General features: G+C 48.6%; 1 protein-coding gene across 1 annotated transcript in view; it reads right to left on the bottom strand.

The window, feature by feature from the left end:
* Positions 1-23,909, bottom strand: part of FLT1 (fms related receptor tyrosine kinase 1) — a 179,219-nt gene that overhangs the window by 21,994 nt on the left and 133,316 nt on the right. The window contains exons 16-25 of the mRNA XM_080797935.1: positions 23,080-23,186; positions 18,574-18,706; positions 13,189-13,293; positions 9,697-9,810; positions 8,832-8,920; positions 5,045-5,201; positions 4,516-4,613; positions 3,663-3,785; positions 1,995-2,106; positions 359-458 (exon numbers count right to left, since the gene is read on the bottom strand). Coding sequence (XP_080654061.1) covers positions 359-458; positions 1,995-2,106; positions 3,663-3,785; positions 4,516-4,613; positions 5,045-5,201; positions 8,832-8,920; positions 9,697-9,810; positions 13,189-13,293; positions 18,574-18,706; positions 23,080-23,186 — 1,138 coding nt within the window. The remainder of the gene's footprint in view (positions 1-358; positions 459-1,994; positions 2,107-3,662; positions 3,786-4,515; positions 4,614-5,044; positions 5,202-8,831; positions 8,921-9,696; positions 9,811-13,188; positions 13,294-18,573; positions 18,707-23,079; positions 23,187-23,909) is intronic.

The following is a 23,909-nucleotide window of genomic DNA, read 5'->3' as shown; positions in this document are numbered from 1 at the left end:
CATAGAGGCTTCTAGCCCTCTGTCCCTGGGGCTGCTTAGCTCATCTGGCTCCTGCTTTGGGAATGAGGACAAGGTCTTGTGTTCTGTGCCTGGGTGGTCTGTTCACTGTGCCTGCGTTCATGCCTAGAAGCTCAACTTCTGAGTTCAGTTCCAGCTAATGGCCTTGAAAAGTCATGTCCATGCTCAAGAGGGGAAATATGGAGGCACAGGTCAGGGATAGTGTGTCCCGCTTCCAGAAAGTACTCCCAGCACAGCTGGGCCCAAGAGGGGCTGAACGTCAGCAGGACGTCCCCTTTCAGAGGTGTGCTGGTGGGGAGAGTGAGGTTGGGCGGGGAAGGGAGCAAGTTGGGGGGCTCACATTTCAGGAGTTGCATACTGGGGGGCCCTCATCCTCATGCCTTCCTTCAGGCGGCTGCAGAAGTCCTCGTCCATCTGCACACCCGGGTATGGAGACCCACCTGCGGGAGACATTGCGGGAAGCACAGGGCTTGTCATGGCTGAGGATGCAGAAGACCACGGGGTGGGGAGGTGGGGGGGACGTGAGTTCATGTCTGCCTCCTCCCTTTAAACTGATGGCTTAGGACCATATCCCCCATGGAATGGATCTCCACAGCCAGTACCACCCTCGGAGAGGCTCTGCAGACCCTGGTCAGCCAGTACCACAGGCTTGCTTGGTGGGTCCTGTGGTACTGGCTGTCGGAGGCCCCCAGGCCATTCCCATGTCAGAGGAAGGTGTGTCCTCGGCAGGGCGTTCCCCTCCCCCCACAAGGAACTCTCAAGAAAGCCTGTCATCTGAGACTCCTACCTTGGGTGACTGAGAATCTTTTCAAAACCCCAGTGGACCTGGGCTTGGATAGTCATGGGTCATTCACACCTCAGTGAGAATGCTTTACTTCAGCACTGTCTTGTGAATGCTGCTGGGAGCGACCCAAGGGAAGGGGGACCTTGAGCTCCAGGGCGAGGCTGAACGGGGTAGGGTGTCTGTGGGCTGGAGTGTGCCCAAGGGGGGCCCGACTCTGCCTTCTGCCAGTTCTACCGTCCAGGAGACCCACATAACCCTTCCTTTCAGGGGGATGCTTGGCTGGAGCTAGGGCAACTCCGGCCTCCCGGCCGGCTCTACTGCAGACCTAGCATCTAGTCTCTCTCGACATGTGTTTGTCTGCACTTTCTAGTGCTCGTGGCTGGTAGGAAGCAGCTGGGAGGCGTGAGGCTCTGGCCATGTGTCACTGTGGGGCCACTGCGGACGCCAAGCTGCTTTCAAGGACTGGAAGCAACAGGTGTCTGTCATCGAAAGCAGGGGAATGATTTTCACACATTACAGGAAACCAGGGATGTTACTGGGTGACTTTTATTTGCTCTGAAAGGCAAATTTTTGGCAAAGTCAAAAGACTGTTGGCTAGACCCCATGCTTGGGAGGCCTCGGAGCATCAGTGTGTGTCTGTGAGCAGATGTGGGCCCTGTGCACATCTGTGTGCCTGGGGCCTTGAACAGGGCTTCTCACCACCCAGTATGGATGTTATTGGAAGCAAAATAAATGCAACCATATTCCCATTGCTCATCCTAGGTAAACCAGCGTCTAGGGCCAGCTGCATCCTAGAAATGAGCTGCGGCCCGTTTCTAACAGTGATGCCGGGTGAGCTGAGCTTGCTAGGGTCTTTCTAAAGAGGGGAGGGTGATGTGGGGGGGGGAAGGAGCAAGGCATTAGGAATTGGGGGGTTTGAGGAATTAGGAGAAGGAGCGAAGGAGAGGGAAAGTAGTTAGACCGGCGAATGTGATGCTGGCGCACCCCCCGAAGCCCGTGTGTGTTCCTACAGAGTGTCCTCCCAGTACAGGGCACTCACATGTGCACCGTTCCTCATGGGAGCTCCTACAAGGACCCAGGCATCTTTTAGAGGCTGATCTCAGGGTGGGTCTATCCAGAGGACACTCGACAGAGGATGCAGACCTTTGGTTCTGGGCCATTTCTTTGCTCCCTTCCGTCCCCCCAGATTTACCTAGGGAGAAGATTTCCCACAGCAGAACTCCGTAAGACCACACGTCGCTCTTGGTGCTGTAGATTTTGTCGAAGATAGATTCAGGAGCCATCCACTTCAGAGGAAGTCGAGTCTAGAAAAGGGCGGGGGGCCTTGAGCAGAAGGACTGGAAACAAAGCATGTTCAACCCAAGCGCCCATAGGGTCACCTCCCAGATAACACGTGGCCCACAAATCATTTCCTAGAACAGCTATGGCTTCCTAAAATGGAGGAAACTCTCATAACACGCGTTGTCACACTGATAGAGAGAGCAGACAATGTCTGGTGAGCCCCTCCCACGTATCCAGCCTGTCCTCCCTCCAGGACTCTGGAAGAAGCCCTTTCCCCGCCAAATGGCATGTGCTCTACGGGGTCCTGGCAAAGGCTAATCTGAATTAGATCCAGAAAAGTCGACGATTTTCAGGGCTTTGGTTTTTGGTGTTTAAGAAGGAGGATGTTGAAAGGCATTCCTGTGTGAGAAAGGCAGGATTCTAAAAGTCACTGAATCGGGGAGCGGGCAAAGGCACTGGAAGGAAGGAAGGTGAGAGATCAGAGATCATTGAGGAGACTGTTTGGATAGTTTTCAAGTGTGCGGACAAATCTTCCATCTCTTCAGACAGCAGGAGTCCCGGAGGGTTAGGCCCTCACTACAGATGGATGGGATTTGACAGGAACTATGGGATCGTGGCGGTGGGGGGTAGGGGCTGGGGGAAACAGAAGTGGGAGAGGCTGGAAGAGACAGAGATGACAGGAAATAGGGACAGACTTCTGAAATGAGCGCTCCTGAGGCAGGTTTGGTGTTCTTCTTTTATAAGAAGAGACTGTGGAGCAGTGGTTCTCAAAGACTAGTCTCGGGAGCAGCTGTGTCTGCAGCACCTGGAAACTGGTTAGAAAGGCAGACCTTCAGACCACACCCACGACTCCCATCAGAATCTCTGGGGGGCAGAGCTCAGTCAGTTATGGTTTCATAAGCCCTCCAGGCGAGGTGTGTTCACGTTCAAGTTGGAGAGCTGCTCCCTCAGTCCCCCTCAGAGCCCAGACACAGGCTTCAGCCCTCTGGCTGGAGAAGAGAGGACACAGGAGGTCACCCACAAAGGTGAAAAATAACACTCTGTTCAAAAACAAGCGGGGAAGAGAAGCCAGTGGGAGCCAGCAGGGAGATGCTAGGTGGGAAGGCAGGCATGGGAGGTAAACCATTTCCTCCTCCGAGAGATAAGACTGACACCCTCCCCCACCCTTTCCTGAGCTATCCACACCTGCTGAATCAATCACCCGGGGTTTATTTGAGGAAAAGAGTCCAAGCTGTTCCTTCCAGCTGTACAGAGTACAGGGAACTCCCACAGGAGTCAAAGGGGGGCGACGAGGGGGGTCTTCCCAGGCCCCCACTGGACTGAACACTTCTCGGGGTACCAGGCTCTTGCAGTGCTGCCCAAAAGGTACCAAGCCAGCAATGGGGGAGAGAACAGAACCAAGAGATGGGGGTCTTTTTGAGACCCCCGCGAGGGCTCTCTGATACGCAGCCCATCTGGGCTGCGCGTCTGCACAGAAAGCACATTTGCAGGGAGTGTGTTAATATTTACCCAGGGCTTTGGTCTGTGGTTTAAAGATGACAGGGTATAAATGAGTCAAAGAAACACCACACTGACTTACATCTCCTTTTCTCACATAATCGGGGTTCTTATAAATATCCCGGGCAAGGCCAAAATCGCAAATCTTCACCACATTGTTCTCAGATAAAAGAATATTTCTTGCGGCCAGGTCCCGATGAATGCACTAGAACGAAACAGTTACGTCATCACTGCGTTTCCTTAATCTGACCCACCGTTGCCCTGTGCCTTTTCGGTGTCCCAATTCCTCTTAATTGGAGGATCCATTTCACATGCTTCCTTTACATGAAGGAAGCGACTTCCAGAGCCCACGGGGTGACCATAAACACGAAGGCGTTTCTTTACATAGAGGCACCCACCCAACCCTCCCTAGGCCCCAAAGCCACAAAATGCCCCAAGTCCGCTTTGCCACTGGTCGGCAGGACAGCGTTCCTGGTAAACCCAGCTGGCCATCGATGGCTCCCAGTGAGCAAAATCCCATCAACCCCGCCCCTGCCTTTAGTCCTGAGCCACCAAGGTCAGATCATGATCCGGCTGCAACTTCGGGGTGCGCTCCACATGGATGAATTAACAGGAGCTCTCCCAGGAAGTTGTGTATTCCGAAATTTTGGCCAGTTTTGAAAACATGCCAGAGGGCAATGTGGACAGTGGTGGCCAGGTTTGTCTGGTCTGAAGCCTGGGGAGGTTTTCCCCTGGAATCCAGGTCTACTCATGGGTATCCAGGGCTTCTCTGTCCCTATCAGGACAAATCGAGGCACTTGGTGTGATGTTTCCTCTACATAAGTCTAAGCAAATACTAGGAAGGGCAGATTTAGAGCCACAGTGAACGTGGGTCCATAGAATGTCCACATGTCCGGGTCTCGCAAAGAAGGGAAGCAGTAAAAGGCAAGGCTGACCTTTCTGGAAGACAAAAACTCCATGCCTCTGGCCACTTGGAAACTGTAAGAAATCAGATCTTCCATAGTGATGGGCTGCTTGTAGAAATCATCAGAGTCTGGAAAGCATTAAAACCATAACTGTTTGTAATGGTTCTTGTTATTCCACCAAATCCCAGTTTATTGGAACAATGTTAGCAAAACATAAAACCAACAAGTAGATCAGAGTTCATTTTTAAGAGCATTGGAGTTTCAACATGAATATCAGAGATTTTTCCAGGCCTCCAGCCCATTCTCCCCAAGCATGGGGTGGAGGTGGGGGGATGATCCGTTTGGACAAAAAGCCCTGAGGGGAGACAATTGCACAGTTCCCTGTCAAAATTAGTAACTCTGTAAATAATCTTAATTCAAATCTTATCTCCTCAGGACATTACCCTTCAAGTCTCCCACGGATGTTTATTAGGGTGATAAATAAGAAAAAAATGTCAGAGATGCACAGTATGTTGTAAAAATATCTCAGACTGTAGGACAGGAAGGACTTAATACCTACCCTCCTCTTCCTCAACATCGCTCAGACTTTTATCTTCCTGAAACCCGGAGCTTGCGAAGCTCTCGCTGCTGGTGACACTATCTAGTCTTGGTTTCTTGTCTTGTTCAAGGTCTGGCTCCATTTTTTCTGTCTTAGACTCCACGTGTAATGCGGCATCCTTTGGACCAACCGAGAAGGGACACAGAGGAAAGAGAGTTTCAGGACAGCGATGGGGGAAACTAATCCCTCCAGGGGTGGGCGCCTGAGTTGGGAGAATGTCCTTAAACAAGACAGGTGGTAAATTGGTGGCAAGGGCCCTAGGGCTCAGATGCCTGGCTCTTCACGGGGTTCTGGAGTCTGTTGGACTTTCGAGTGGATTTCAAGATAGCACCTTAGGTACGATAAAGAAATATTAACAGTCACTGGTATTCACCGAGTGCTTGCTCAGGGTCACCAGTATATTAAGACTCTTAGGGACATTTTCTCATTTAGTCTTTGTAACAATTTTATGAAGTAGTTATTGCTGAGACAGGAAGAAACAGGTTCGGAGGAGGCAAGTAATAAAAGTCACGTGCGAGTAGTAAATGGCAACACTTAGACCCAGCTTTGGCCAACTCCAGTCCATGCCTTTAACCACTTTTTCCATACCACATGCCACCTTGTGAAAGATGATCCGAATAATAGAAACAAACCCCTAGTGGACTTGGGGTTTCCCTTGGCATAATGCCTGTGAGTAATGAGAGACGGCCATACTTACCGATTTCTCTGGTATCTTTGGAGAAGAAGGGAATGCAACCATTTCTTTGTCGTCCCCCCCCCCCCCCACCCATTCAGAACAAAGATCCAGCTGAATCCTGGTAAGAGTAGAGAAGGCCTTTCATCCTGGACTGGGCATCCAAGCCCTGGTGTGTAATCTGGCTCTTTCATTAATTACGTGATATGGGGCAAGTTACCTCCGTTTTGGGGTTTCATTTTCCTTCCTGGAAAAGCTCTATCTTATGATATTTGGTCTCCTTGGAAAGGATGTGTTGGTTCTGAGTGTTTGCATGGAACCGGAAAAGATTTTTATCATCTTCGGTAATTCACCTGGTAACTGTGACACTACAAACTTGGCGTGCCCAGTGGCCTCGTGGCCATGTGCTGGTAGAGCACGGACCTCGGCTCAGTCACACGAGCTGTCTGTACTGAGGAAGGGGCTGAGAGGGACTGGGGCCCTTGATGCATCTGCCAGGAGTGGCAGAGCTGGGACTCGCCAGCCACACAGCATGGCCTTGCTTGGCTTTCCCCAGACATGTCACACGTTAGGAGAGATCCTTCCACTAGAGGGCGCAGTGGGAGTAAGCAGAGAACAGGAGGGAGCCACCGCAGGGACAGCCTGACAAACTCAGGTGGGAGGTAACCAGGCTCTTGCCTCCTAACCATAGCCCCCCAGGAGCCCTGCACGGGCGGGCGACAGGCAGGCCGCAGCGTAGACCCCCACTGCCACCCCACGTGACCTACCTGAGAAGAGGTAAACTGTAATTCTTTGTTACTGTGTCTCCCAGAGGCAGTTAGAGTTGGTTCTGCTCAGCTGGGGACTGGAATTGGATTTTTCACAAGACCCGGCTCAGAACACAAGGCAGCAGGGAAAAGGCACTGGCAAGGGTGTGAGGAGGAAAGTGCTCAACAGGTCTGCTCACGGCTGAGCCCGTGACAATCCATGCTCTCTGCTCTCCAGGCCACCTTCATCCTTGTCCTCCCAAGGGGTCCCAGCCCTGGACACGTCTGCAGAGGTCATAACTCAAGCTCCCTCACCCCCCTCCTTGACTCCCTATCAGTGCCGCATTCAACTTGGCTTACTGGTAACCACCGCTGTGAAATAAAGGTGTATGTATGGAACTTTCAAGACTCTGGCAGAATGTGGTAAATTTATTACAAATAGTATTGAGAGATCCTGCTACATTTATTTGGAAAACGAAATATCCCATTTCTATTTAGGCTTTCAGTTTTTCCTTCACTTTCTCTTTATATTCCTTTAGGTTCCAAATATGAAATACAACCATGTGTTTTCCATGAAAACACTGAGCTCCACCAACAGGGGGGTGAATCATTAAATATAGCCAGAGGAGGAAGCAGAGCCTTCTAAACAAAGGACGCACGAACCCAAACGTTCCATCCTGCCCAGGTCCCTGGGGTATGCTGCCGCCTTAGTTCTTCTTGAAGCCAATCCAGAATTTCAGGACTGAGGGGACTTTGCACTGCTCCCAACCCGGGCCACCACTTTCCCCTTTTTCTTAATAGTGTTTCCCCCATCCTGCCCCCACTCTGCTTTCCTTATCCAGCATAAGGCCCAGAAAAGCTTTGCAACAGTCGTCAAGAGAGCAGGGCTCTTCTCTCCCAGACTTCACGTCTGCATAAGTGAGTGTCTTTAAGGCAATCTCTCACTTGACTTTTCTGGGCACATCTATAATGTGAGAGCATGAACTAGCTGAACACAAGGTCCTTTTCAGATTCAAGATTTTTTTTTTTTTTAATAATTTCTACCCCCAACATGGGACTTGAACTCAGGACCCTGAGATAGAGTCCCATGCTGTACTGACTGAGCCAGCCAGGTGCCCCTTCAGCTTCAAGATTCTAACTACTGGAGGGCATGGTGTAAAATGGGAGACAATAAGTTCTCGATAAATGTTTCCAAGTCGGGTAGACCACCTGTGTCTTCGTTGGGCCAAAGTTGGAGGCATGAGAGAACTGGCCAGTTGGCCGGTGGTTCTTATTTGTATGTTCCATGACTACTATGTGACAGATGGGTGTAATTCGTGGAAGTGTTGCACTTTATCCATTGTACAGTCATATAGATCAGTGGCATTACAATGGACTCTCCCAGTCTTTCTCTCTCAGTGGGTCAATCGTGACAATGACCATTAACATGCCTGGAGTGCTTAACTCGGTGAAAGATGTGATTCTGCCAACAATGGCATGACTTCGGCTCTGTAAGTACCTCCATTTAATAAAGGAGGGAACTGAGACTGAAAGATTGAGTAACTTGCCCAAGGTCCCAGATTTTGAGTGACAGAGACAGGATTTAAACCCAGGATGTCTGATTCTGAGTCTGCGTGTTTAACCACCACAATGCACGGACTCATTACCAACACTGCTGATTATCAGGTAATAATAATGTTGAGTCCTTGCTCCCTGGGCGGTTCCAGCACAGAGAAGGACACAACCTTGGTAGGACGGGTCACATCGGCAAAGTTTTATTCCTCCATTCAGTAATCTCTGCCTTCACGACTTAAACCTACATGTTCCTTTTGTTACATGGCTTTATTTTAGTGGGTAAGGCTGGTTCTGTGTTAGCACAGGGTTGACATGGGTGGTGAGGGTCTGGGGAAGGTGAAGAAAAGGGCACAGCAAGAGGAGAAAATAATTTCCTGGGCCCCGTCACTGACTTCATGGTCACGGCAAAGTCACTCAGTTGAGTCCTTATTTTCTCTAGTAAATGGAGACAATTATACTTACTATCCTCTTCTTTAAAGAAACAAGTAACTGCTTTGGGCGGGTGTCTGTGTATATATGGAGAGAGAGAGAAGGGAAGAAAATGCTCAAGATGCTTGGTTGGGTAGTCAGGTAGATGACTTGAAATTTTAACCTCTAATTGTTGCTGCATATGCTGGGATTACGTATTCTCTGCTCTGCCCACAAAAAGTGTGATATATTAGCATGGAAGGAAAGAGCAGAGATTGGGTTAGGGGCTTAGTGGCTAGTGGAAACATGTGGGTTTCTCTTGCTTTATGCCACCATAGCCTAAACCTCCACCCCCTACATTTCTTACCTTGTTGAGAAAGAATAAGTCTCGCTTGCTCTTGAGGTAGTTGGACAGATTTCCATATTTGCAATATTCGACAATCACCATCAGGGGCCCTGCATGAAAACAGATGGCTTGTCTGGGTAAGGGTAAGGGAGAAGCAGGCAGCCTAGGCTGGATCTCTAGGACTCTGGTTGGGGCCTCCCAGCCCTCACCTGCTTTCTGTACCCACTGCTACTCTGAACAGGTAGTGTCTTCCCGACGACCCTTCATTTCTACTACGTTTGCTGACCTTGGAAAACATTGACTGCACAGGTGTTCTGCACCTTTCTTTCTGGCTAAAGCAGTAATCACACACCTATACCCAAGTGCTAACCTTGCCGCAGGGGAAGGTAGACAGGTCTTCAGGAACACGCCGGAGCCCTGAGTCATAACCACAGCCCTGTCCCGGCCACTTGCCCCAGAGAGGAAAACCGGTCTGAGGAGAAGGGCCCTTCTGGGTGTCCCTTACATCCCCTCCTCCTGAGATCCCACCAGTAGTGACTCCTTCCTTTATAGGAAGCTTCAGGGAAAGCTCACCCTTCTACCCGTTACCTTAGCTCCGGCCACACTCCTTCAAAGCCGTTCTCAGACAAAAATGCTCTCCACCTGACCTGGAGCCCGTGGAAGGAAATCTCAAAGGGAATCCTTCTCTTTAGAACCTTTCAACTAACTGTACAAGGAAGGCATTTCTAGGACGGGAGCGCCTTTCCATAAGCGGACAAATTGTTTCCTCTGGACCTACTGAGAGGCCCTTTTTCGGGAGGTGAGGAGGAACAGGAGAAGGAGCTGTATGTCCGACTCTGCTGTCGGCATGGGACCGGGGAAAAGGGAGCAGGCCCTCCTCATTTACCTCCTTGCTTGGTACAGGCTCCCAGCAGGTTGACTACATTCAGATGGTGGCCAATGTGGGTCAAGATCTTGAGCTCAGTCATCAGAGCTTTGTACTCGCTGGCTGTGGCCCCCTCTGTGTGAGAAACAAGGAAGAGTCAGGGCGACAGGACAATGGGGCTCTTTCCGCTGGAGGCGGCATTCCTGCCCTCCATGTTTGCCAATGCTCGGCCGGTGGCTTCGTTGACTTCCCCACATTCTGCAGAAAGACCCGGTCTCCAGACTGTTTTCATTACTCCCTCCCTCCTGAGCCGACATCCTTTTGATTACAGTAAGGCCCAGAAGCAGTGGTGGGGTTAGTCACTGGGCATTTCCTCTTGGTGGACCTGGTCTGCTCAGCAATGCGCTGACTCAGAGCTGGGCACCTTGTGGAGGCGCCTTCCAAAGGCTTCCGCCCCACAGCACCAGGCGCAGCAAGAGCCTTCCAGACAGGGGATGAGCCCACACCTCCCCTCTTTTTCTCACTTTCCCCTCTTTGAAGAGTTACAAAGAAGGAGCACCGGGGGTCTGCAGGAGTGGGATGGCCGCTTCTGTAAACATCTTTGCAATGTGTTATTTTCTCCCTATAACCTTTTCCTCCCTGGAGTCTGCAGGGTTATCTCGAGTTGTAAGGATCCATAAGCATCTGACTTCAACTTCATTCGCAGAGATAAACAACATCACTCTAAGTTTTAGCAGAGTCTAAAGCCTAAATTAAGTTTGTTCTGTTTGTTTTCACTCTTTTTTTTTTTTTTTTGGTGGTGGTGGGGAATGGGTGGTGGGGGGTGTCTTTCTTACTGGTTAACGTATAAGACATTTACAAAATTAAAAAAAATAAAGTCATATAATCTTGCAAAATATTCTAACAATATGATGTATACAGAGTAAAAAGTGAGAATCACTCCAGCCACTTACCTCCCTAGACTTTTTTCTATGTATTTATAAACACATACTCCCACTTAAAGGTCTTCTTGTTTTGTTTGCATAAATGGAATCCTCTCTGTATTTTTTTAAAATTTGCTTTTTTTTTTTTTTTTAGTATGTCAGAGACTTTTCCCATTCTTGTAGCATTCTTGACATTTGAACTGTCTCCAGTTGGGGTGTGTGTGTGTGTGTGTTTTGCCATTACAAATAACGCTGTAGTAGATAGCCAACGTGTAATCTTTGTACATAGATGCGAGTATTTCTGTAGAACAGTCTGGGAAATGGCCAGAACATGTGCATGGCATTTCACAAGCACAAATCATTTTTAAAATTATTTTTTTAAGTAATAACCAGATAAACTCTAGAAGCTCTTCAATGGGATCAAGATTAGCTCATAGTAGATGCTTCACAAATATTTGTTAGAAAGATAAACACCATGAACACTCTTCTCATTTCAGACATGGGCACAAGGCCCAAAAAAGGTTAAAGGTCCACCTCGAGGGCACTTTGAAGGAGCTTCTGACTCACGGCCTATGTCTGACATTCTGTCTTTTCAATTTCTCCTAGAAACAGATGGCCAACCAATTCGAGCAAAAAAGCTGAATGAAAATGGTTTTTAGGAATTTTATGGAGTGGGTGATTTGGCCATCTTTTAAAAATCAAGGCTCGTGGCTTAAAAAAGACGAGGATTTATAAAGATATCGTGCCCTGCTATTTCTATATTGCAAAGAATACATTCTTTGGGCCTTTAAAAATTGTCAAGTCAGCATCGTCCCCCTCAAACTCAACAGCCCCTGCACGCTTCTATGTCCCTTTGGCACAGAGTGGGGAAACCAGGCTCCCTTGCCTGGATTGTTCCATTTCCAGGCAGGTGTTCTCTTGGATCCAGGACAGACAGGCATGAGCAGCAGACCCGCCTCTCCGGGAGACGATGTGTGGTAGTCAGCCGGGAAACCGGACCAGCTGAGGAAGCAGATGCTTCCAGACGGAGTTTCAACTTCGTTCAAGGTTGGATATTAGGTTGCCTCCGTAACTTGGGCTAGGATCACGTAAGGATTTTGGAGCACCGGGCCATTTCCCGGAGACCGGTCTCGGCAGCCCCTCTTGTGTAGTGCTGTGGTGGGGGGGATGGGGGGAGGGGGGAGGGCTGCTCTCAAACCCTGACTTTTGCACTGGGGACTTTTGCCTTGCAGAGATGATTTAATCTTTATGGGCCCTGTTTCCTCATCTACTAACTGGGAGAATAATACCTACCTCACAAGGCTGGAGAGAGAAAAATCAGAAAAATGGCAATTTCATGTGGTTCACACGTGAAAGTACTTAGTCTGGTGCTTTCTCACACGGAGGACATGGTGATGCCTCTTCCCTTCAGCATCTGGGGCCAGGGTGGGGTCAGGGTGCTGGAGGGCGGGGGTTCTCACAGGAAGGCCTGCCATCATCGGGGCAGTCCATTTCGAGCATTAGTCCTGATTCATGAGTCTAAGACTCCTTCCGCGGCTACTTTCTGGTAGAATGGTCAGGTTCCTTGGAGAGCTTTATCAGAGCCTTTGCCTGACAAGGACAGCCTTTTGGGGGTAGAAAATATCATTTCATGGGGCTCTTGTAATGCTGGCATCCATGCTGGAAGAAAGGACGTGTTCTCTGTATGCGACTGGTCGTTTCTCCTGGAGCCTTTCCTAGGGATCTGCCTGGCTGGGCTCACAGCCCCCTATGCCCCAGGATCCTCTGGTCCTATCTCAGAGAGCTCGGAAAGCTAGAAAAATGTCCTTCGGGGTTTCCAGTACTTTTTGGTTTTGGAATCTTCAAATGAGTCAAAATGACATGAAAATTCCACCGTGAATGAAGAAATGAAGTATTTTCCATATTTTAAAAGACACCTGCCTCTTTAGGGAGTCTGGGTTATGCACTTTCCACCTATTTTCATTTTCATCTGTCCTGTGGGGGTCATAAATCACTTTGTCATGTGACTCCACCTCCCAAGGGCTTCCGAGAGTGGTAGTATTTGTCAACACTAGAAAGATAGATATCTATTTTAATTTCTAAAGAGGAAATGTTTTGTGGGTGGGACTTGACAGTATAAAATAGTTAAGAGTTCTGATGATCTCAATTATTGCAGCTTCATAATTATACTTTATAGTCAGGTCAAGCCCCAGCCAAGCCTCCGGGATTTATGATACACAGCTAATTTCCCATTACAAGGTCGCTAATTTCCCATTACAAGGTCATAATGGATCATTCCAAAACTCTGAACCTGTGGTTGCAGTGAGCTTGAGTCCCTGGTAGTTTAGAGGCCACAATGAGAGACAAGAAAGATCTCTGAGGTGACAGAAATCGTTTTCCCGTGGACAGTGCTGGGTGGTTTCATTTATAATGTTTATTCTGAGCTCTCACTGGCCTGATCTAAAACTCCTGAAGCCAAGCCTTCTTCCAGCAGCGGAAGACCATTTATGTGGCCAGAAATAGCCACGTCTGTTCCTAGGCCCTATCGAGCTTGCACTAGGGTTTTAGGAATGCAACCAGTCTGCTGAAAGCCAAGCTATGGCCCCCATACCTTTCAGCATTTTCACAGCCACAGTCCGGCACGTGGGTGACTTCTTAATGCCAAATGCAGAAGCTTGAACCACTTTTCCAAAAGCCCCTCTTCCAAGGGACTTGCCTGCAATGAAAAGACGACATTCATTTGTTTGCCAAGCCAGCAGGGTGAGGTTAAGTCTCGTTCAGGAAGAAAGTGCCTGGTGTCCTATGTGCATGTGAGCCATGTAGACTTTGAATGGAATCCCCAATAAGCTCAGCCCCAAAGAGCCAAAGTAAGGGACACGTTTCTGGGTATCTTCCTTCTGCCTCTTCACTGGGCTTCTCAGGGGCCTTTGTCCCTTACAACTAGGCTGGGCCCCGGGAAGGCATTTGCTGTGGGTGGGTGACCAGTTTCCTCCTCACCAAATCCTCCTGGGGAGTCTCTTCCATTGTTTAACAACATGACGACCAAGACTTCCCTTTGTTTAACCTAAGCCACTTTTCTTGATTTCTTCTGAGCTGTTTTCTTTTAAGATTTGATTGATTTGAGAAAGGGAGAGAGAGAATGCACTAGAGAGGCGAGGGGCAGAGAGAGAAGGAGAAGCAGGCTCCCTGCTGGGTAGGGAGCCCGACGTGGGGCTCGATCCCAAGACCCTGGGATCATGACCTCAGCAGAAGGCAGATGCTTAACCAACTGAGCCACGCATGTGCCCCTCTTTCTGATCTGTTTTCAACAGGAAGGAAGAAACCGAATGACACTCACTACTATTGGTTCTAATAACACCCCATAGCTACACAAAAGTCTCTAAATCATTTCTCAGCTCTTCCTTTGAGGCAACGTACTCCCAGCTATCCTAACATGCCCTTACATGTTGCCCACATCTCCAGGGCACAGCACTTGAACCTAGCAACTCCTCGTAGCAATTTGTTTCAGCCAGAGACATGGTTGCCAAATGCCATAACAAAGTCAGGTGTCTTTCATGGCCCCTGTCATGTTCTGTGACCACTGTCACCATGTTTCTTTCTTCATCCTCGCATGAGACCACGTGACTCGGAGGGAGAGATAACCACGTCTGACTCTTCCCAGAAGCGAGCTCCGGGCCTTAGTGCACAAGGAAGAGTAGCAATTTGGGAACTTGTGAGACGCTCACAGCAAGTCTTATACAGTTATGGGTACCTAGAGGAACCCTTGGGTTGGAGACCGTGAAGGTGACGCTCTGTGAAGAGGGCATTCCCCCAACCCTGGAAAACCTCAGGTCCTTTTTATATCATGGCACGGGTAGCCAAATAGAACCGAGAGAAATAATGCACCTCAAGCATGATGTGGCAAAAGGAAGAGTGAGCCACAGAAGTCACTCTGGCTGGGTTCTTCTTTTTTTTTTTTTTTTTTAAGATTTTATTATTTACTTGACAGACAGAGATCACAAGTAGGCAGAGAGGCAGGCAGAGACAGAGAGAGAGGAGGAAGCAGGCTCTCTGCTGAGCAGAGAGCCCGATGCGGGGCTTGATCCCAGGATCCTGAGATCATGACCCGAGCCAAAGGCGGAGGCTTTAACCCACTGAGCCACCCAGGTGCCCCTGGCTGGGTTCTTCTGACAGGAAAAGTGGCCAACACAGAGCCTCTGGTCAAAAGTAAATCCTGGTAGTTAAGAGGGTTAACTTGACACGACCCCTCCTCTCCAGCCTAGTCCTCTTTCTCAGACTGTCCTGATAAGGGATCTTCAATGAGTTAACCAACCAACCAACCTACCTTCCTTCCTTCCTCCCTTCCTCCCTCCCTTATATTCCCATCCCTTCCCCGCAAAGACATAGGTTTCTGTTTGTTTTCAAGATTCTTGCAAAGCTGATAATGAAGCTTTCCTGCTTCCTTATCATATTACAGCTTTATACTTGTCTGCGCAATGACTCAGTAACAAAGATGATGTCACCCTGGCTTGGCTTAGTATTGTCCCCTCACTACCAACCATCCCAGGCATCCAGTCAGGACACAGGAAGAATTCAATTATCAATGTGATCATCAGAGTCTCTTTGTAGATGTCTCTTCATATCTGCTTCCTGGGGACTCCCTCTTCATTAGGAGGGAACACTGGTGACATCACATGCTTTTTCTCAAAAGGACGGGTAGTGACTGATAGAGGTCATTCCTCCCAGAGTGGGCACCATGGACAGGGGTACGGGCTCTGTTTCCCCCTTTGGATAAAACTGTCCATGAAACAGACCAGAATGGGGACTCTAGGTTTAAATAAAAGTGCCTTGGGCAGACCCAGAAGGTAGTGAGTGTGGAAATCACGTGTGGAAAGAACACAAGCAGACTTGTGGAGATCAGGCATTTTGGTTGGAGGTTCATTCCTTGCTTTTTTGGGGCAAAAGAACATTTTCCTTCTGCAGTGCCTGGGAGGTAAAGTGTCCCGAGCCTGACAAATAACCCGGTAATAATCTCGATCTTAGGACACCTCTCCAGGTAATAATCTCGATCTTAGGACACCTCTCCACATACCACGAAGACTCTTGCTTTGTTTGGGGGCAGGCAGAATCCTCTTCCCTCAGCCCCCACACATTCCCTTCTTTGTCAGCACAACACACTTGATTTTAACTAGTGTTTGGGGATTTTGCTTCTGTCAATGAGAATAAGCTTGTTCTCACTTGGCTTCCCTCGGCCTTTTCATCTATTCTCTGGGAAGCAGACTGCTGCCTCATAAAACAGCATGAAGCTATTATGGGCTCTTTAATCATCTGATGCATTGGAGTCCTTTGGCAGACCCACTGTTCCAGTTTCAGGGGAGCCCGGTGACCCTGGGCTTGACCTTGCCTGATCCTTCTTTTCCCTTAAAATCCTCCTTGGTGTTACCTACACGCCACTGACTGGTTCGTTAAAGTGCTAGGTCATGGCTATACAATGAAAGGCTATTGGAATCTCCTTCAAGAATGTCCTTGACTGACCAGGGTCCCTGGGACACTCCAGGGACAGTGCCCGGCAGCACTGACGTGCAGAGCTGGACTTCTAAGAGGCAACACCAGCCCAGGCAACCGTCCACTTGCGAATTCCACCTTCCCCATGTTGTTTCCTAGATTAGGTAATTCTGACTTTGTTTTGCAATAGAAAGCTGTGTTGTCTGACATTATCCCAGCTTCTGTGATACATTTACAAGAGCTGACATCTCCCTTAGGTTTAGTGAGGAAGCACTAACAAAACAGATTCCTTTTCTTCCTGGATTGCAGGAATTTCAATGGGAGCAACACTTTTGACCTGAACTCCTACTGTATCCATCTATCAGGTACTATAAATTCCAACTTCTCTCAACAGGGCTGCTAATAGGAACCAACGAGTACAAAAAGCTGAAATTGGATGCCACTTGTCTGTGTATTTCCCTACACAGTGTGCTTTTCTGGGTATTTATAGCCCCATTGTAACTCTGCCCATCAAACCAGCTTTTTCTCTCCATCCATCCAGACATAATCTTGGTTACTTTCACTTGCCAGACATTACTTAGGATTACTTTCTGTCATTTATTTGGCTCAACCCCCCCCCCCCCAAATCTTGGGCTCCCATGCTAGTAGGAGTTGCATTCCTCTAGCCCTCACAGCCGGGCTCTGCACTGAAAGACAGAGTGAGCTGACTTAACACCCATTCTCTCGCCCATCAAAGACACTCACAAGCACATGAGCCAAATCATAACATCTGGCAAGTCCAGGAAGGGAAAGAACCATAAGACAGATCTTCCACAAGGAGAACCTCCTGAAATGGGATTATCTAAACCCACGGAGGCCCCACAGGAAATCTGGTGGAAGGATTAGCAGTGTCCCTCGGTGTGATAGGGAGCACAGGGACTCTCGGTGAAGGAGTGAAGAGATGGGACAAACAGCTCATATGTCCTATACGGGAAGAGGCATGTTTGATTGTGACTAATAGCTCTGGAAAGCAATGTGGCCTGAGAATGGCTTATGGTTATGGGAAAATTATCCCAGTTCCCTGCCAAGGTCATGGAGGGGCTGGGCTAGCCGCCATATAATTTAGACTTGCAGAAGGAACTCATCTAGTGTACCACCTGCCCTTAACTACTCTAAATTTAGTTGATTTTTTTTCCCCTGTCAGCAGCCATTGCTGGCTTTTGCCTGTCTCTCCAGCTTTTTACTGATTTCCAATTTTCTTCCCCAAGCCAAACAGAATGTACTCTCGGGGCCAAGTATTCTTTCTCGTGTAAGAAGAAACGTAAGCAGAGTCATTTCAAGGCCCAAGAGAACAGCAAGAACCATTTCTTCCTCACCGTCCCCTCAGACCCCCACTCCAATATAGTCTGCCTGTTGGGGGAGGCGAGGCAATGCCGTCGAATTTGGAGCGATGGGCTCTTTCCTGACGAGATCCAGGACACTGGATCCACGATCTCTGTTGTCGATTCCAACTATTAATGATTCTGGCATACACAGGAGTGAGTAGAAATTTTTCAGAAGCCACAGTCCAAATATTTTGGGCAAGAGTCACTGAGGCTCCTTTTGTTTTGTGCTACCCCAGGCTGGAGATTCATTTGCATCGTGATGTCTGAGCTGGAGGAAAGCACGGTTGCCTGATGTTTACGGGGGAACGACCCTTCTTGCTCTTCAGAAATGAAACTTAAAAGACCCCTGGGGCTTTCTTCTCTATCTGGACATTTCGAACACCCACAGAAATGGAGCGTATAGAATCTGTGGATTTGTGCCGACGGGTCTATGTGGTCCACAGCCTTGAAAGGGTGCTGACGCTCTGACCACATGTTTGGCTGTGTTGTTTGTTCCTTGCCATCTTGAATTGTGTTCTAGGTCACAAATTTCTAAGTCCTCAAAAATGTCCCTGTTTAGGAGTGCCTGTACTTGAAAGCCCGGTGGTGGAACTATCCATGCCCTTCACTTATCTCCTTCTGTGGCAATCTCCTCCACCTTTGGAGGGAAGGCACTCAGACACCTGTGTAGCCTCATGGCTTAGACGGGTGTCTGCTACTCAAAGGAGGTGCTTAGAAACGTGGTGAGAATAAGTGGGGGCCCCTGTCTTCCCCTTTTTTTTTTAAATTTTTGATTTAAAATTAAAATTTTGATTGACTTATAATTTGTCAGAGAGCATAAGCAGTGGGAGTGGGAGAGGGAGAAGCAGGCTTCCTGCTGAGCAGGGAGCCTGATGTGGGGCTCGATCCTAGGACCCCAGGATCATGACCTGAGCCCAAGGCAGATGCTTAACCAACTGAGCCACCCTGGCATTCCCCTCCCTGGTCCCCTTGTACTGGCATCCCAGCATACTGTTAGAATTATTTCCCTCTGTGCCCACCTCCCTTGCTAGTCTGTGAGCACTGGAGGGGAGAATCTCGAGTCTAGTTGACTTTTGCAGCCCTTGGGGCACAGTGTGTTGTATGTAGTAGGTGCTTGGTGTAGATTTAGGGATCTGCTGATACATTACCCAGTTTCAGTCTCTCCCGGGCAAACTCCCATTTGCTGGCATCATAAGGGAGCCGCTCGCACTGCTCGTCCAGGGGAACTTCATCTGGGTCCATTATGATCGATAGGTAGTCTGTTTTTATTTCAGAAGAAGACTGGGAAGGAAAGAGATCTCAAAGTCACCAACAAGAAAACAGCTTAAAAAACCCTTAAAAAACAATATCCAGCAGCATCTGCTGCTATTTTGGTCCCTTCGGTCAAAACCATGTGGTTGGGTACAGAAAGTACCCCTCTGCATACACGTCAGAAGGACACACTTCCCATTAAACAGCCCCTCACTCTTCTCATGCTGCATTTCTATAGGCTGGTTCGGCCATACTGTCTCCAATACTATGCACCCAGATTCTCTGGTGACCTTGTTGCTTGTTCTCAGACAATGATCCGATGATAGTCCTTCTCCAAAACATGCAAAGCATTTTTATAAAATCATTCCAAATGACTGGCCGAAAATAACTTTCCATGGCCATTCTGTACAAGCAGGGATATACGTCACAAGCCAGGCCAACAGTGAGAAGTGTCACTATGGCTTTTCCGCATTTGCAAGAAAGGTCAGAGGTGGTGAAGTGAGCCCTGGAGCCCGGGAAGGCTGAGACGCATATTTCACGTGGAGTATTTAAATATACGCAGAGGGCCTGGCTCCTTGGTTCCTGCAGCTACCTGGAAACACTGTGGGGTCCCTCGGTGAGAACAGAGTAAGATTAACCTTCAATAAAAAATAGATTATTTCAACGCCCCAGGAGTCTATAGGGCATGGGACTTAAAACACAGCTGTGGGGGCGCCTGGGTGGCTGGGTGGGTTGGAGCCTCTGCCTTCGGCTCAGGTCCTGGTCCCGGGATCCTGGGATCGAGCCCCACGTCGGGCTTTCTGCTTCCCTTCCTCTCTCTCTCTGCCTGTCTCTCTGCCTACTTGTGATGTGTCAAATAGATAAATAAATGCATCTTTAAAACACACACACACACACACACACACACACACACACACACACCCCACAGCTGTGTCCTGAGCTCTTTGGCCATTAGTGGGATTGTCAAATATGTAAGGCGAGCATCTGCCTTCAGGTACTTATGTTATCTTGGTAATGGACAACAAGGCCAGATAAGATCTTTTATTTCAGAGCATAGATAACTGGATTTACATTTAGTGTCTTAGATTCATATCAACAGTTGTGTTGCTGGTTAATTTGGATGTAGAAGTGACTTTGGCATTTCTATGGGCAGTTCGGGAAAAGAAGGCTGCTTACCCATATAAGGTGGGTTTTGGAAAGTCTTGCCTGGAAGTTACATCAGCTTCATGTCAATGAGTTTTGGAAGCCTCTTGCGTTGCCCTTCCCTAGGCAGGACCAGAGTTCAGGAGAGAAGTCACCCTCTCCATACACACCATTTCACGCTCGCCTGCATTCTTCAGCTCTTACTCACCCTGTTCTGGGCTGTCACAGCTCACCTCATCCATCACTTGCAATCGGTATCCTTCTCCCAGAAATTATCACTGAAATGTGTGACAAATAGCTCGAAGCAGAAAGATCGGCCTGGCCTCCACAGGGAGTGGAAACCAGAGAAAGACACGGAGCACATTGGTCCTGAGCTACATTTGCCACTGGTGCTAATCTGTGAGGGCCAGCCCATCGGATGCTCGAGGGAGTCTAGAAGACTGGGAAGGAATATAATTCCTTTTCCAGGGTCCTGGGTGTGCACTGAAGGAGACACTGGGGTAGGTTTTATGACTATGTCATAAAACCTATGTCCATTATAGGCAAGGCCATGAGAAACAACCTCCAATCTTCAAAGCGCACAGGCTAGGGGAAGCCTAGCAAGGAACGTGTCAGTTTCGGGAGCACACGTGGGAAAGCTGGTGGAGGTGTTGAGACAGATGGGGGATCAGGCAATGAAAGACAGTCCCCCTATGGAATTTTATGGTTTATCTCAATAAGGCAGATGAGAGGAAACACCAGACAAGCCTCAAGTAAGGGCTCGAGGAGAGTTAGAGAGTAGAATCTTAGTTGACAAATATTTATTCTTCCGATTGACATTAACACTGAGCAGCTACCAGGTGTTTGGCTTGGAAGCTACACAGCAAAGTGCCTCAGCGCACAGGCACTGAGGCTGCTGGCTGCCGGGCTCCGCGGAGTCACAGATCAGCTCTGGACCAGCACCTAACCTCCGCAAGTGGCTTAACCTTTCTAAACCTGGTGTCCTTATCTGCGGAATAATGATAATGACAGTGCTTATCTCCTAGGGCTGTGGTGAATATTGCATGAAACCATCCATGTCAAGCTGTTAGAACAGGGCCTGGGACACAGGAAGCATCCATCAATGTTCGCTCTCATCCTAACGCTGGCCTGTGCAGCGTGGGGGTACAAGGATAGCATCCAGTCCCTATCAATGAGGAATTCACTTGCGGTTACAGAAACCACATGGAAATAGTTTTTGAGGACCTGTATCTCTTTGCCTCCCACAATTCATCAAATTCTCTAAGGATTCTCTTTTGGAGAGATTAAACGTTTGCTCTCCTCCTTTCTTATTGACATCAAGATTTCAAATTTTTAGAAGTTCTAGGGCCACCTTCAATGTCCTGGTTCACTGTTCCAGCCTTATTTCCGCTCTGCTCCTGGGTGTTCCTTCCCTCCTCTGGGCCGTGGGAAGGAGGAGGGTGGGCTGCGTTTTTCTGTTCCTTTCCTTTCTGCCACAGCCTTCAAACTCTTTCTCTGAACTTCATTTTCTCTAAAGTTTTTTCTCCCCCTCCCTCTTTCGTAGGCTTTGGACCTCCCTTCTAGATTTCGCAAGCTTTGCTTGTGTTAGACCTAATTCCCTCCATGCTCTGTCTCCCCTTTTAAGATGCCGGTGGTGTGGCCTCTGTGCCGTTCTAGAGCAGTGGCCTTCACTGTCACATCTCAAAACCAGTCGTTCCACACAGCCCATGCCTGATGTTACGTATTATCACAGAGGATGCCCGCTGAGCCTCGCCTCTCATACCGACCCCATAAAGGACACCTCATTGGTTTGGTTACTAAGCCTAAGGTCACACAACCTGGGTTCAATGCTCCACTCCAACTCCAGCTAGCTTTATGATTTTGGACAGGTTATTTTACCTCTCTGAACCTCTCTTTCTCTCTATAGTAGGAATGCTAACACATCTACTTCCTTGCATTTTTGGAAGGATTAATTGAGATAGTACATGAAGAGCTCATCATAGGACCTGGCATGATAATGAGGGCTAAGAAATCTCTAGAAATGGAGGAGGCCTCCTTGACACTTTTCAAGTCCTGTTGATTTAACCTGCTAAATACGTCTTGAATTTTAATCGCTTAGACTAAGAGCTACCACCATGTCTCACTTGGGCTACTAGAAAGTCTTCTGGTGGGTTCTTCTATGCACCCTTGCCTCTGGTCCATTCTTGCTGCCGAAGCCAAAATTCTCCTTCCAGACACAGCTCTCTTTCACTGGTGATTGCCTTCCTTTGCTTAACAATACTGGTCCCCGCCCCCATGCCCCCAGGCTTTCTTTTACTTCCAGAACGGAGACTGAATTTCTTACCGCAGCCTGCAAGGCCCTATGTGGCCAGCCTCTGCTGCCTCTTCTCTCCTACCTCACCTCCTACCTTGTTCTCTCCATGGCAGTCACACTGGCCTCTGTCAGGCTCTGGTTCCCGAAGTGTCCCTGTCCTGCCCCAGCCTCGCACCGGCTCTCCCTCTGCCTGAAGCACTTTTCCCTCCCTTCTCGCCCGACTGCCCCCTTACAGGACAACGTTCAGCCAGCTTGCCTCCAGTGGCAGGTTCACGTTTGCGTGTGTAACTGGTGAAAGCCGGGCTCCTCTCTGACTGTACCCTCTGCATGTCCTCTCCACTGTCACCCGACAGCCTGACGCTCCGTATGGAGCAGGTACGTAAATGTTGGAGGCGTGAATGAATGGATGAGTGCATGTTGACTCTCCTCCCTGGAACTACAGAGAAGCGAGGGGGGCTGCAGGCCTAATGATGGAGAGCTGATATCTTGTGTTCAGGCTGAACCTTGCAGCAAAGAATGTAGTTGTGTGGTGGGGCTCAGAAGAGGGTTCCGTCTGGAACCGCCGGAACCGCTGTGCCCTGTGTGCCCTCCTATGACATTAGGAGATGTAAGTCAGAGGTGGGTCTCTATTTTGCTTTTGCTTTTTCATTTCTTGGCAGAGAATAAGACTTTGCAGGTCTTAGGCTGACTTTAAAGATTTTATGACCTATTTTTATATCAAAAACATCCCTTCTGTTTCTAGGAAATAGTCCTCTGTTCATTGCTCTAGGTTTTGGTTTGAATACTCCCCTTGATGGTTGAGAGGCATTTTAATGACTCATGTTTGGTGTTCCCCAGACCAGAATCAGAAGCCAGGAAGAAGGGGACTGGAGTCTGACACCGGCTTAGTGCGTGCTCTAGACGTGAGGCTAGCATTTTAGAACATTCTGTAAAAAGAAGCCTAGAACTTCATCTGAAATGTTCTTACCCTTTTCAGTTTTCGGATGAAGAGCGTTAACAGGAGCCAGAAGAGGGTTGCAGCCACACAGGTACACGTCAGAGTGATGAGCTCCAGGTTAGACTTGTCTGAGGTCCCTGCAGAGAGAAAACCATCAGGATGACCCTCAAAAGGCACCATCCAACTTGGAGTCTTTGTGATTCTAGAAAACAGGACTAGTGCCCCTAAACGGTTCGTCATGGTGAACCAGGTCTGCTGGCGTAAGAGTTAGTCTGGGACAGGTCTTCTCTTACCTTCTGAGTCAAGCAGGGTGCGTGATCTTACTGTCATAAACTCACACAGAAATGAAAAGGCTTTCCAGAAATTCTGCGGTTGAGCTTGCAGACTCTATAATCCCAGAAATAGCTAATTAAGAATCAGAGGAGAAATTTTTAAAAAGGAAAAAATTAAGGCAGGAACAAAAGCCCATTCAAGGGCTAAATCTGGAATACGTGAAATCTCCCTAGTGGGTTTTAGAGGAAATTCTAAAGAAAAGGAAAAAAAAATTAAAATGACATAAAAGTGCTCCTTTGGGACTCGCAAAGTTCTTCTACTTTGATTTTAAAAATAAAAATAAAACTCAAGGACTGTCACAATTGCCTGCTCGCTTCTTTTTGAACAGTCGGGCCAGACTGCCCACCTCCTGCTCCCCACTTCTGGCTCCATTTCTGACCTTCGCAGCGGCAGCTGGCCTGCAGGGGCTGGGATGCTAAGGGGGTCTTTCCCAATTGCCCAGAGTCAAAAGCTGATCAGTTCCTCCTCGCCAAGAAGAAACCACCCAAAGCATTCAGGAGAAGCCTCCAGAGGGGAAGATCTTTGGG

This window comes from Martes martes (genome assembly GCF_963455335.1).
Source record: "Martes martes genome assembly, chromosome: 3".
NCBI lineage: Eukaryota > Metazoa > Chordata > Mammalia > Carnivora > Mustelidae > Martes > Martes martes.
This window is presented reverse-complemented; position numbering and strand designations above follow the sequence as displayed.